The 13176-nt window shown below is 41.3% G+C and overlaps 1 protein-coding gene across 2 annotated transcripts in view; it reads left to right on the forward strand.

The window, feature by feature from the left end:
- slc30a7 (solute carrier family 30 member 7) overlaps positions 1-13176 on the forward strand; it is a 69764-nt gene that overhangs the window by 13796 nt on the left and 42792 nt on the right. Inside the window, exons 3-4 of one of the 2 annotated variants that reach the window (XM_063063931.1) lie at positions 5990-6103; positions 11646-11733. In XM_063063931.1, the coding sequence (XP_062920001.1) occupies positions 5990-6103; positions 11646-11733 (202 nt within the window). The remainder of the gene's footprint in view (positions 1-5989; positions 6104-11645; positions 11734-13176) is intronic. The other variant, XM_063063932.1, reaches the window with a different exon arrangement.

Below are 13176 nucleotides of genomic sequence, written 5' to 3' on the forward strand. Positions count from 1 at the left end.
AGGCACATCTCAGTGAGTCAGCACACAACAGATCCTCGTTTAATTATTGAATGGCAGCAAATATAAATCTTGACACCCATGCCTAGTTTAAATAAAGTAAAGCAAAAACAAATCTCTTGAAAGCTTTGTAAAATGAATTTTGATAAACCCGGTACTTCTTGAAAATTAAAAATATGCAATTCTGTGACTCTTCATGACCTCTAAGAACTTTAAGTATTTTACTTCCAAAAATACTTTTGATATATAATGTTGTAATTGTTGAAGGCAATTTGCATTCAACAAGGGCTCTCAAAGAACATAAGAGGCATTAAGGTTCTTTGATAATTAAAGAAAAATATTAGCATTGTTCTTTTAAATACTGTCTTTAGCTGTTTATATCCTCTTAAAAGAGGTTGTGGTATTGTTTTAATGTCCAAGTTTGAGGTGATTCTTTAGTATTAGACTGGGTTGGCTTGAGCCTAAAATCATCTGAGTAAAAATATGAAAAGCTGAGTAGAAGTGATAACCAAAATCAACGAAAACCTTTCTGCTTTAAAAGGAGTGATTTTCAAGGCCTTTGGACAACTAAAATATCTTGTATCAGTAAGGAACTTTTAAACCGTAGTTGCTGTTGCAACCCGATTAGCCCTTGTTGACTGCTTCCACCTGAACTCTTTTGGATTTGACATTCATTACTTGAGAATTCTGTTCTCATTCATTTAATATTAATATTGTGTGATAAACAAACCATCTGATAATCAAATTACCAGTTAAGATGGTCCCTCACAAAGCCTGTGGGAGCTTATTCCTTTCCTGTTATTTCACTTGTCCACAAAATGCTTGGTGGCTATGAGAAGTTAGGAGAATTACCGTTGATTCCTAGTTATGGAGGATAATGGAGGGGAATGCCTCCATGAATAAGACAAAATCACTACTTATTTTTAACTAATAGACATATATATACTTAAATATGTATATTAAGTTTTTTCACTATTTAGTTAACATGTATTTGATTGTGCTGCTGCTGTAAAGTTAACAAATCTCACAACATATGCCAGTGATATTAAATCTTATACTGAAATAGTTTCGAATTAAATGATACAGCTGTTTCTTAACATGGGTAGCTGTGGAAGGAAGAGGATGTTATAGAATTGGCAACATACATCAAAGTTGCTGGTGAACGCAGCAGGCCAGGCAGCATCTATAGGAAGAAGCGCAGTCGACGTTTCAGGCCGAGACCCTTCGTCAGGACTAACTGAAGGAAGAGTGAGTAAGGGATTTGAAAGCTGGAGGGGGAGGGGGAGATGCAAAATGATAGGAGAAGACAGGAGGGGGAGGGATGGAGCCGAGAGCTGGACAGGTGATAGGCAGAAGGGGATACGAGAGGATCATGGGACAGGAGGTCCGGGAAGAAAGACGGGGGGGGGGGGTGACCCAGAGGATGGGCAAGAGGTATATTCAGAGGGACAGAAGGAGAAAAAGGAGAGTGAGAGAAAGAATGTGTGCATAAAAGAGTAACAGATGGGGTACGAGGGGGAGGTGGGGCCTAGCGGAAGTTAGAGAAGTCAATGTTCATGCCATCAGGTTGGAGGCTACCCAGACGGAATATAAGGTGTTGTTCCTCCAACCTGAGTGTGGCTTCATCTTTACAGTAGAGGAGGCCGTGGATAGACATGTCAGAATGGGAATGGGATGTGGAATTAAAATGTGTGGCCACTGGGAGATCCTGCTTTCTCTGGCGGACAGAGCGTAGATGTTCAGCAAAGCGGTCTCCCAGTCTGCGTCGGGTCTCACCAATATATAAAAGGCCACATCGGGAGCACCGGACGCAGTATATCACCCCAGTCGACTCACAGGTGAAGTGATGCCTCACCTGGAAGGACTGTTTGGGGCCCTGAATGGTGGTAAGGGAGGAAGTGTAAGGGCATGTGTAGCACTTGTTCCGCTTACACGGATAAGTGCCAGGAGGGAGATCAGTGGGGAGGGATGGGGGGGACGAATGGACAAGGGAGTTGTGTAGGGAGCGATCCCTGAGGAATGCAGAGAGAGGCGGGGAGGGAAAGATATGCTTAGTGGTGGGATCCCATTGGAGGTGGCGGAAGTTACGGAACTTCTCTTATTCTGACATGTCTATCCACGGCCTCCTCTACTGTAAAGATGAAGCCACACTCAGGTTGGAGGAACAACACCTTATATTCCGTCTGGGTAGCCTCCAACCTGATGGCATGAACATTGACTTCTCTAACTTCCGCTAGGCCCCACCTCCCCCTCGTACCCCATCTGTTACTCTTTTATGCACACATTCTTTCTCTCACTCTCCTTTTTCTCCTTCTGTCCCTCTGAATATACCTCTTGCCCATCCTCTGGGTCACCCCCCCCCGTCTTTCTTCCCGGACCTCCTGTCCCATGATCCTCTCGTATCCCCTTCTGCCTATCACCTGTCCAGCTCTCGGCTCCATCCCTCCCCCTCCTGTCTTCTCCTATCATTTTGCATCTCCCCCTCCCCCTCCAGCTTTCAAATCCCTTACTCACTCTTCCTTCAGTTAGTCCTGACGAAGGGTCTCGGCCTGAAACGTCGACTGCGCTTCTTCCTATAGATGCTGCCTGGCCTGCTGCGTTCACCAGCAACTTTGATGTATGTTGCTTGAATTTCCAGCATCTGCAGAATTCCTGTTGTTTGCGTTATAGAATTGGCCTTTCTTTTACTTTTGCTCAATTCTCTGGTCTTTTCATTTACAAATTATATGATATTATTAGAAAGCAACTTAATTTCCTGCTCCTCAGAATTTTCTGCACCACCATTCTCACCTCTATTTAGTTGCTGCACAATTTCTGTTAAGCTTGTTGCTGAAATTTGGTTCCATTCTACCACTAAGACCATTTCAAAAATATTTTGATTCAAGGCTTGATCTGAGTTATTAGTTTTGCTGTACTAAATACTCTGGACATTTAAGATTAATGTTGTTCTTCAAAAAAAAATTTCAAATAATTCTGCTCACTTAAATGCTTTTCTTAAAAGCAGTTCGCATTAATAATCAATTTACATGCATGTAATTGCTGGATTTATTTGTGTGAGTCAAATTGGATGATACATTTGATAATGTTTACTAATCTCTGGATGTGAAAGATTATTGTGGAGGAGGTGCATTATCCATCAACAGAAAAATTTGCTTCTTAAAGTTCTCTTGTGGGCTTTATTCTTGGGCAACTGTTCACTTTCTGCATCAGGAAAATGGTTATAGTTGTTGGTGGTCAGTCATCTTGACCCATTGCCTGATTGGAGCAGCTCCTTGTGGCAGCATTCTTTCACTTCTTTATCACAGATTTTCCTTCCATCAGAATTGTGTATGCTCACTGATGATTGCACAGTCTGTGATATACAGCAAGTATTAGACAACACTTTGGCATGGATCGTAAGTGGAAGTAACATTTTTTTGCCACAGTAGTACCAGACAATTACTACCACCCTTCTGCCTCCCCCATTCCTCCAAGAGAAAGTCTTACACTTTGACAATCAATGGCATTACAGTGTATGATCTTTGATCACTATTGATCAGAAACAGCATTGGGTCAGCCACATAAGCATTATGTATACAAGAGCAGATCAGTTAGGGCATCTTGCAGAGATTGACTTGGTCCTCTCACATTAAAGATTTCTGAATGGGCAATGAACCAGGAACACTACCTGAGTAGTTTTCCCTCTTTTTGCACTACTTAATTAATGTTTTTAGAAATATATATACTTAATTGTAATTTATTGTTTTTATTATGTATTACAATGTACTGCTGCTGCAAAACAACACAACATGCCAGTGATATTAAACCTGATTCTGATAAAGCCTGCCTTCTGTGTACAAGTTTTAAAAAGTCAGTAGTCATTTGAAATGCACACCACTTGGCTGGATGAGTGCAGTTCCAACAACTCTTAACAAGCTAGTCACCATTTTAGATGCAGCAACCTGCTTGGTTAGTATTCATCATCCTTTTCAATTATTCCTTCCACCACAGTGGCTTCAGTGCAGACTGTCTACTAAGTGCACCTCAGTTCTTTGCCTAAATGACTCACAGCACCTCCCAAGCTCAAACCCACTTTTGATTTATTGCCATTATACGTATCCATGTTATTACTCCATCTCCCCTTTTTTTTCCCTCTACGTTTTCTAAACGTTGTGTCTTGCAACCAGTTTCAGTAACCATTCCTTACTGGTTATTGCTAAGTCTGGTTCCTCCCCATGCATGATTGCCAGTAACTCTTATTTCACTATTAACACTATTTATACATGAACAGTTAAACTAATTTTTAATTGCACCTCCTCTATATAAGTCAGTCATTTTCTGACAATCTCTTCCATAACCCACCTGTTATGGTACCATCATTATTCTACTTTTATGCTTCAACTATGATTGCCTCCTACTTGTTTATGCTTAGGCTGTTCAGATCTTGAAAACGTTAAACTTTTTTGTGCCTCTGTTTACCTTTACTGTAGGATGTTCATTCCATCCTATCAGTACAGATGTTTCCTCAGATTCCTGTTTGCTACACCTGCTCTTCAGCTGCATGTCCATTGTCCACCAACCCCTATACCAGTTTGCATGTCATTTGAGAAATTAAGTGTATTCTGTAATTACTGAATTCTTCCTCAATGCCAGATTTTTATTTTACCTCGCTTCCAATACCCAGTAACTCAGAGTGGGTTGTCCTTCGGTGCTGCAGTTTCCTCCCACAGTCCAAAGACTTACCAGGTAGGTTAACTGGTCATTGTAAATTGTCCTGTGATGGGGTTATGGTTAAATCAGGGTTATAGGGTGTTGTTGGATGGTGTGACTTGAAGGTCTGGTAAGGTCCATTCTGCGCTCTACCTTTTAAATAATTTTAAAAAAATTATATTTATCCTGCAGTGACATTGAGTCGCGATTAGATTGTACACTTGAACAGGGCCAGTTTGTGGGACATCCCTCTTAGTCTTTCATAAATCCCTGGTATATGGTTCTTCAACAGTGATATTTGCCAAATTCAGTCATTCATTTGTTTATTTATTAGAGATATATCCTTCTGTCCCAAAGAGCTGCACCATCCAGCAACCCTCCTATTTAACAGGACAGCCTAATCACAGGACAATTTAAAATGACTCATTAACTGCTATGTCCTTGGACTGTTGGAGGAAACTGGAGTACCCAGAGAAAAGTCACACACTCACAAGGAAAATCCTACAAACAGATCTCCAGACTCTGTGCTTTCCACTGCAGTGTGACTGTTCTGAGCATCTGTGCAATAATTCCTCCTTGTCCCTTGTTGCAGTTTATTATCTTTCACTTCAGCTCCCTACTTCTTCAGTCAGAGAGATGTACAATGCAAATTTGGCATGGTATGTTATTGTTTTCCAGACCTACTTTAAACCATTGTCTGATTTTAAACAAAACAAATGTTTTACTGTTGATGAAGCAGCACATTAGGGATTTGATTGGTTTGTGAGAAAGAATAAACTACAGAATAACAAGGATATCAGGAGAGGCAGAATGGAACAGTTATGAGGATGAATCTCTTTGGCCGGAGGCTAGTGAATGTGTGGAATTTATTGCCACAGACAGCTCTGGAGACCAATTCATTGAGTATATTTAAAGTGGAGGTTGATAGGTTCTTGATTAGTAAAGGTGTCAAAGGTTACGAGGAGAATGGGGTTGAGATTGTAAGTTGGCCTTGATGGAATGGCAAAGCTGTCTTAATGGGCCAAGTGGTCTAATTCTGCTGGTACGTCTTATACTCTATGGGATTGTTCAATTTGGAGCCAGTATGGACTCAAAGTGCTTAATGCTGTCTCTTGGGTCATGTGTGTCAGCATTAAAAACATCAATAGTGCATTCAGTAGCACCTCTCATGCAATTCAGACTCCAAACTTGGCTGATGGAGAGAAATTACAATTCTGTAAAAGTGGCAGTTACAAAAAAAAGACAAAAGATTGAATTTTCTGGAGTTCTGTTGCAAATGTGACGCTTGTGTGTTGTGTTTTAGTTTAGGTCTCATTTCTGACTCATTCCATATGTTCTTCGACTGCACTGCTCTTCTGGCTGGACTGGCAGCATCCGTGATTTCCAGATGGAGGTCAAATGATACCTTTTCCTACGGGTAAGAACAGGAGTGCTTTGATATTTAATTATGTAGCTGTACACAAATATTAACACTTATGGGTTTTTTTAAAAGCTTCATTTGAAATAATTAGTTTTTAGGGCATTTCTTGCACTAGTGGAATAAACCATCTAAACAAGAGTTTGGTCTGATTCCCTTGGAAGGGTTTAAGTTCTTCCCCCTTAATCACCACAAGCTCAAGGGTAAACTTTTTTCTTTATTTCTGTTGTAGGTATCACAGCTCCATTTCAACATCAACTGTCGGAACTCTTTCATAACTCAGTGCTAGAACATTGCTCATTTAATCTTGATAAGTTCCCTCCAGCCTAAAATGATGTAATACTGATTTCAATTTTCATAGAACTTAAGAGAACTCAGTTATTATTGTGTTTATGGCTGAGGGTAATATATTTGCATAGTTAGAGAACTGGTTAATAGACAGAAAATAGAACAAATGGGTTATTTTCTGATTGGCAAACTAAAGATAGTGTTTACCACAAGGAACACATCTCGTATTGCTTACATCTATATTGATGACCAAGGAGTTGGTGTGAATTATCTAAAATCTGATTATGTAGCTGGGTGAGTAATAAAATGTGTGGACAGTGTTAAAAAGGCCTCATAAGGGTTTTAGATTGTTAACTTAGTGGCAAAGTAAAAAGCATATGGGATATGGTGTGAAAACTGTAAAGATACCCAATTAGGCAGGGAAATAAATAGAAAATCAGAACTCCAGGAAGACCCGGGTATCTTTTTATGTGAATTTCAGAAAGATGATGTGGGGGGATGGGGATGGTGTACAGCAACCAATTATTAGAGGAGCCGACAGTCTCCTTCCTTCAGTAATGGTGATCTGGAATTTTAGAGCAAGAGAACTACAGCCAAATTTGTGTTTATTTTGGAAAAAAAAATGTAATGGCTATTATATCTTGTCCAAGAGGGTTACACTTAAAGTCACTAGACTCTATCTAAATTCCTCAAGTTTGAAGGATGATCTGGTCTGTTAGTTAGAAGCTTGTTAGATGTTTCTCCTGCATGACTTTTCTAAGGTTATCCCTAGTTCCTGAGTAAAAGCGGTGTCATTTAGAACTGAGTTATGGAGAAATTATTTTAAGTAAGGTACTGGAATTCTCTGCCTCTTAGGGCTTGGGATGATGAACCATTGAGTATATTCCACATCAATGTTAGTTATCTGTGTATACTAAGAGGATCTAAGGGTATTGCTGGAAAGATGTATTTAAAGTAGATTAACAAAATAACAATTTTTTTAGCAAGTTCAAAGGGACAGGTTACCCTCTGCTGTAATATTCTTAAGTTACATAGAACATAGAACAGTACAGCATAGTACAGGCCCTTCGGCCCACAGTGTTGTGCTGACCCTTAAACCCTGCCTCCCATATAACCCCCCACCTTAAATTCCTCTATATACCTGTCTAGTAGTCTCTTAAATTTCACTAGTGTATCTGCCTCCACCACTGACTCAGGCAGTGCATTCCATGCACCAACCACTCTCTGAGTAAAAAATCCTTCCTCTAATATCCCCCTTGAACTTCCCACCCCTTACCTTAAAGCCATGGCCTCTTGTATTGAGCAGTGGTGCCCTGGGGAAGAGGCGCTGGCTATCCACTCTATCCATTCCTCTTATATCTTGTATACCTCTATCATGTCTTCTCTCATCTGCCTTCTCTCCAAAGAGTAAAGCCCTAACTCCCTTAATCTCTGATCATAATGCATACTCTTTAAACCATGCAGCATCCTGGTAAATCTCCTCTGTACCCTTTCCAGTGCTTCCAGATCCTTCCTATAGTGAGGCGACCAGAACTGGACACAGTGCTCCAAGTATGGCCTAACCTAACCAGAGTTTTATAGAGCTGCATCATTACTCCGCGACTCTAGCCCTCGACTTATGAAAGCTAACACTCCATAAGCTTTCTTAACTACCCTATCTACCTATGAGGCAACTTTCAGGGATCTGTGGACACGTACCCCCAGATCTGTTTGCTCCTCCACACTTCCAGGTATCCTGCCATTTACTTTGTACTCTGCCTTGGAGTTTGTCCTTCCAAAGTGTACCACCTCACACTTCTCCAGGTTGAACTCCATCTGCCACTTCTCAGCCCACTTCTGCATCCTATCAATGTTTCTCTGCAATCTTTGACAATCCTCTACACTATCTACAACACCACCAACCTTTGTGTTGTCTGCAAATTTGCCAACCCACCCTTCTACCCCCACATCCAGGTCATTAATAAAAATCATGAAAAGTAGAGGTCCCAGAACCAATCCTTGTGGGACACCACTAATCACAGTCCTCCAATCCAAATGTACTCACTCCACCACGACCCTCTGCTTCCTGCAGGCAAGCCAGTTCTGAATCCACCTGGCCAAGCTTCACTGGATCCCATCCCTTCTGACTTTCTGAATAAGCCTACCGTGTGGAACCTTGTCAAATGCCTTACTAAAATCCATGTAGCTCACATCCACTGCACTACCCTCATCTATATGCCTGGTCACCACCTCAAAGAACTCTATCAGGCTTGTTAGACACGATCTGCCCTTCACAAAGCCATGCTGACTGTCCCTGATCAGACCATGATTCTCTAAGTGCCCATAGATCCTATCTCTAAGAATCTTTTCCAACAGCTTTCCCACCACCGATGTAAGGCTTACTGGTCTATAATTACCTGGACTATCCCTACTACCTTTTTTGAACAAGGGGACAACATTCGCCTCCCTCCAGTCTCCGGTACCATTCCTGTGGACAACGAGGACATAAAGATCCTAGCCAGAGGCTCAGCAATCTCTTCCCTCGCCTCGTGGAGCAGCCTGGGGAATATCCCGTCAGGCCCCGGGGACTTATCCGTCCTAATATATTTTAACAACTCCAACACCACCTCTCCCTTAATATCAACATGCTCCAGAACATCAACCTCACTCATATTGTCCTCACTGTCATCAAGTTCCCTCTCATTGGTGAATACCGAAGAGAAGTATTCATTGAGGACCTCGCTCACTTCCACAGCCTCCAGGCACATCTTCCCACCTTTATCTCTAATTGGTCCTATCTTCACTCCTGTCATCCTTTTGATCTTCACATAATTAAAGAATGCCTTGGGGTTTTCCTTTACCCTACTTGCCAAGGCCTTCTCATGCCCCCTTCTTGCTCTCCTCAGCCCCTTCTTAAGCTCCTTTCTTGCTACCCTATATTCCTCAATAGACCCATCTGATCCTTGCTTCCTAAACCTCATGTATGCTGCCTTCTTCCACCTGACTAGATTCTCCACCTCACTTGTCACCCTTGGTTCCTTCACCCTACCATTCTTTATCTTCCTCACCGGGACAAATTTATCCCTAACATCCTGCAAGAGATCTCTAAGCATCGACCGCATGTCCATAGTACATTTCCCTGCAAAAATATCATCCCAATTCACACCCGCAAGTTCTTGCCTTATAGCCTCATGATTTGCCCTTCCCCAATTAAAAAATTTCCTGTCCTCTCTGATTCTATCCTTTTCCATGATAATGTTAAAGGCCAGGGAGTGGTAGTCACTGTCCCCCAGATGCTCACCCACTGAGAGATCTGTGACCTGACCCGGTTTGTTACCTAATACTAGATCTAGTATGGCATTCCACCTAGTCAGCCCGTCAACATACTGTGACAGGAATCCGTCCTGGACATGCTTAACAAACTCTGCCCCGTCTAAACCATTGGAACGAATCAGGTGCCAATCAATATTAGGGAAGTTAAAGTCACCCATGATAACAACCCTGTTATTTTTGCACTGTTCCCTAATCTGCCTCCCAATCTGCTCCTTGGTATCTCTGCTGCTACCAGGGGGCCTATAGAATACTCCCAATAGAGTAACAACTGCTCTCTCCCTGTTCCTGACTTCTACCCATACTGACTCAAAAGAGGATCTGGCTACATTACCCACCCTTTCTGTAGCTGTAATAGTATCCCTGACCAGTAATGCCACCCCCTCCTCCCCTCCCCCCCCTATCCCTTTTAAAGCACTGAAATCCAGGAATACTGAGAATCCATTCCTGCCCTGGTGCCAGTCAAGTCTCTGTACGGCCACTACATCATAATTCCATGTATGTATCCAAGCTCTCAGTTCATCACTTTTGTTCCTGATGCTTCTTGCATTGAACTACACACACGTTAGCCCTTGTACCTTACTACCTTTACACCCTTTATTCTGTTTCTCTTTCCTCAAAGCCTCTTTATATGTTAGATCTGGCTTTACTCCATGCACTATACTTGCAGTTCTCACATGACCTTTATTCTCCTCCACCTCACTATCTGCTCTAACACTCTGGTTCCCCTCCCCCTGCAAATCTAGTTTAAATTCCCCCCGAAGCAGCACTAGCAAACCTTCCCACAAGGATATTAGTCCCCCTCCTGTTCAGGTGCAACCCATCCCATTGGAACAGGTTCCATCTTCCCTGGAACAAGGCCCAATTGTCCAGAAACATGAAGCCCTCCCTCCTGCACCAACTCCTTAGCCACCATATTTAGCTGCATTATCTTCCTATTTCTAGCCTCACTAGCATGTGGCACAGGTAGCAATCCTGAGATTGCAACCCTGGAGGTCCTGTCCTTCAACTTTGCACCTAACTCCCTAAATTCTCTTTGCAGGACCTCCTCCTTCCTATCCATATCATTGGTCCCTACATGGACAACAACACCTGGCTGCTTGCCCTCCTTCTTGAGAATACTGAGAACTCGATCCGAGATATCGCGGACCCTGGCTCCAGGGAGGCAACAGACCATCCGGGATTCTCGATCTCTTCCACAGAACCTCATATCTGTCCCCCTAACTATCGAATCCCCTGTCACTACTGCTCTCCTCTTTTCCCTCCTTCCCTTCTGAGCTGAGGTTCCAGTCTTGCTGCCAGAGACGCAACCACTGCAACTTGTCCCTGGTAGGTCGTCCCCACCAACAGTATCCAAAACGGTATACTTATTATTGATGGGAACAGTCACAGGGGTGCTCTGCTCGTTCTGTCTATTCCCCTTCCCTCTCCTGTCAGTCACCCAGTTAATGGATACTTGTCCAGAATTGCAAATACCTTAACGTTACTGACAAGAGTTCCTTTATGTGAAATCAAGTCAGCTGAATACTGATAGCTTATGGGCATCATAAGATGAACCATGAGAGAGACCCTTAAATTCTTTGAATTTTCTTACATCTTAACTTGGGTTTCATAGTAATGCCATTATTTATTTCTTTTGCTGATGTAACGTATTCAGATCTTGGATCAAGAAATGCTTAAATTTTGAAGACAAAATGAATTATAAAGAGATTAAAATGCAACCTTACGTCTTTATTGTATTGAACATGACAATGCAAATGTCTAGACGACATGGGGCAGGGAAAGTTACCAAATAGGGAATTCCCAGACCAGCATTTGGTTTGTCTTGATTATGCTATTATTTGTACCAACCTTCTTAACCAACTTTAGAAAAAATGTAACATTTCACACTCCTGGTCAAGAGGTACAAGGTGTTACACTGTGTGTATTTTGTTTCCTTTGGCAGATATGTCCGAGCAGAAGTTTTGGCTGGATTTGTGAATGGATTGTTTCTGATCTTCACAGCCTTCTTCATTTTTTCAGAAGGAATAGAGGTTGGTTAGCGAAAATATGGTTATGTTAGAGCTGCAGAATTTTGCTCTCAGTTGATTCCTTTTGGGCCTTGCAAGGGATAATTGGCAGTCAAATCTTAACTGTAATCAGAGGATATTTCTAAAATTTTTTTGGTTTTATTTGCAATCTGCAATTCTTTGCATGTTGATCGTTCTTTTTGCCTAGATTTATGAAACAATGTTGCATTGTCATTCGCTATTACCTCTAAAGCAAGGGGTCTATGGACACAGGTTGGGAAACCCTGGTCTAAAGAGAGGATGGATTTTTAGGGGTGTACGTGACATAAAGATATAAATTTGATTATATGGATTATGTCTAGACTTTTGGACTTGAGGGTTATTTTCAGACTTCAGCAGAAGACTATAAGCTGAAATTGTTGTCAACATTTCTGTTCAAGTGACTCAATAGCTTATGCAAGCGGTTGGATATATTCAATGATGGCAGTTTTGCACAAAATTATACTGTACATTAGAAACCTGGAATATGAGGCAGATATTAACAGCACATACCTCTGCCACTTTGTAAAGAGTTTGAGATGTCCACCTTCTTGGTAGATGCCTCTGAATTTGCAATTATTTCTGTTTGTTCCAGTTCTTCTACCAACTCTCCTCCAGTAACTTTCTATTGCTAGTGTTTTCTGCACCTTTACTGCCTCAGCAAATCTTTCTTTTCAAGACCAGACTTTGATGGTAGGCAATCATAGAGAGTTGGTTAATTATACTGTGTTCAGTGCTGTGAGAATAGTGTGCAGTAAAATATCGAGAGTCTTTACAAACCACTAATCCAATTGTTGTTGTTGGCAAATTTATGCCTTGCGTTATCTCCAGTAGTGTCTCCCATTTTCACTTCTACTTGCCCTATCCTGAGAACTTTGTATTTCTAATGAACTATCTGCTCCCTGTGATAGTTTTTTTTAAAAAACATCTCTTTATTGCTGTTACAGAATGAAAGGAAAACACATTAGATCATCCATAAGTTTGAAAGTACAACAAAGTTAAAGAAAAGGAAAAAAATAAAATGCATAAGAAATAAAAAAAACACAAAAAAGCAAACACTCCGCCATTTTAAAAAAAAGGCAGTCAATTCAGTTCGTTACTTTCATCATCCTGAATATTGTTCTCCAGAAACTTGTAGAAAATGTCCCAAATTTCCTGAAATTTGCCAAGTTTGTTTTTTGTGATGTAGCTTATCTTTTCCAGCGCAAGATAAGAAGTCATTCCTTTCAGCCATTGTGAGAGTCCACCGGTTGTGGATTTCTTCCATGAATAGGCATGCAGTGTTTGGCTTCTAAAAACAAATACTAAGCAGAGACCTTACATTTTTGGAGGTTACAAAATCCTTTGGATAAATATTCAGAATACATAATTTAGGATCAAGGGGCACCGTTTTTCCAAGTGAGTGTTCACTGATTGAGTATGAACTAA

Source organism: Mobula hypostoma, chromosome 12 (assembly GCF_963921235.1).
Source record: "Mobula hypostoma chromosome 12, sMobHyp1.1, whole genome shotgun sequence".
Lineage (NCBI taxonomy): Eukaryota > Metazoa > Chordata > Chondrichthyes > Myliobatiformes > Myliobatidae > Mobula > Mobula hypostoma.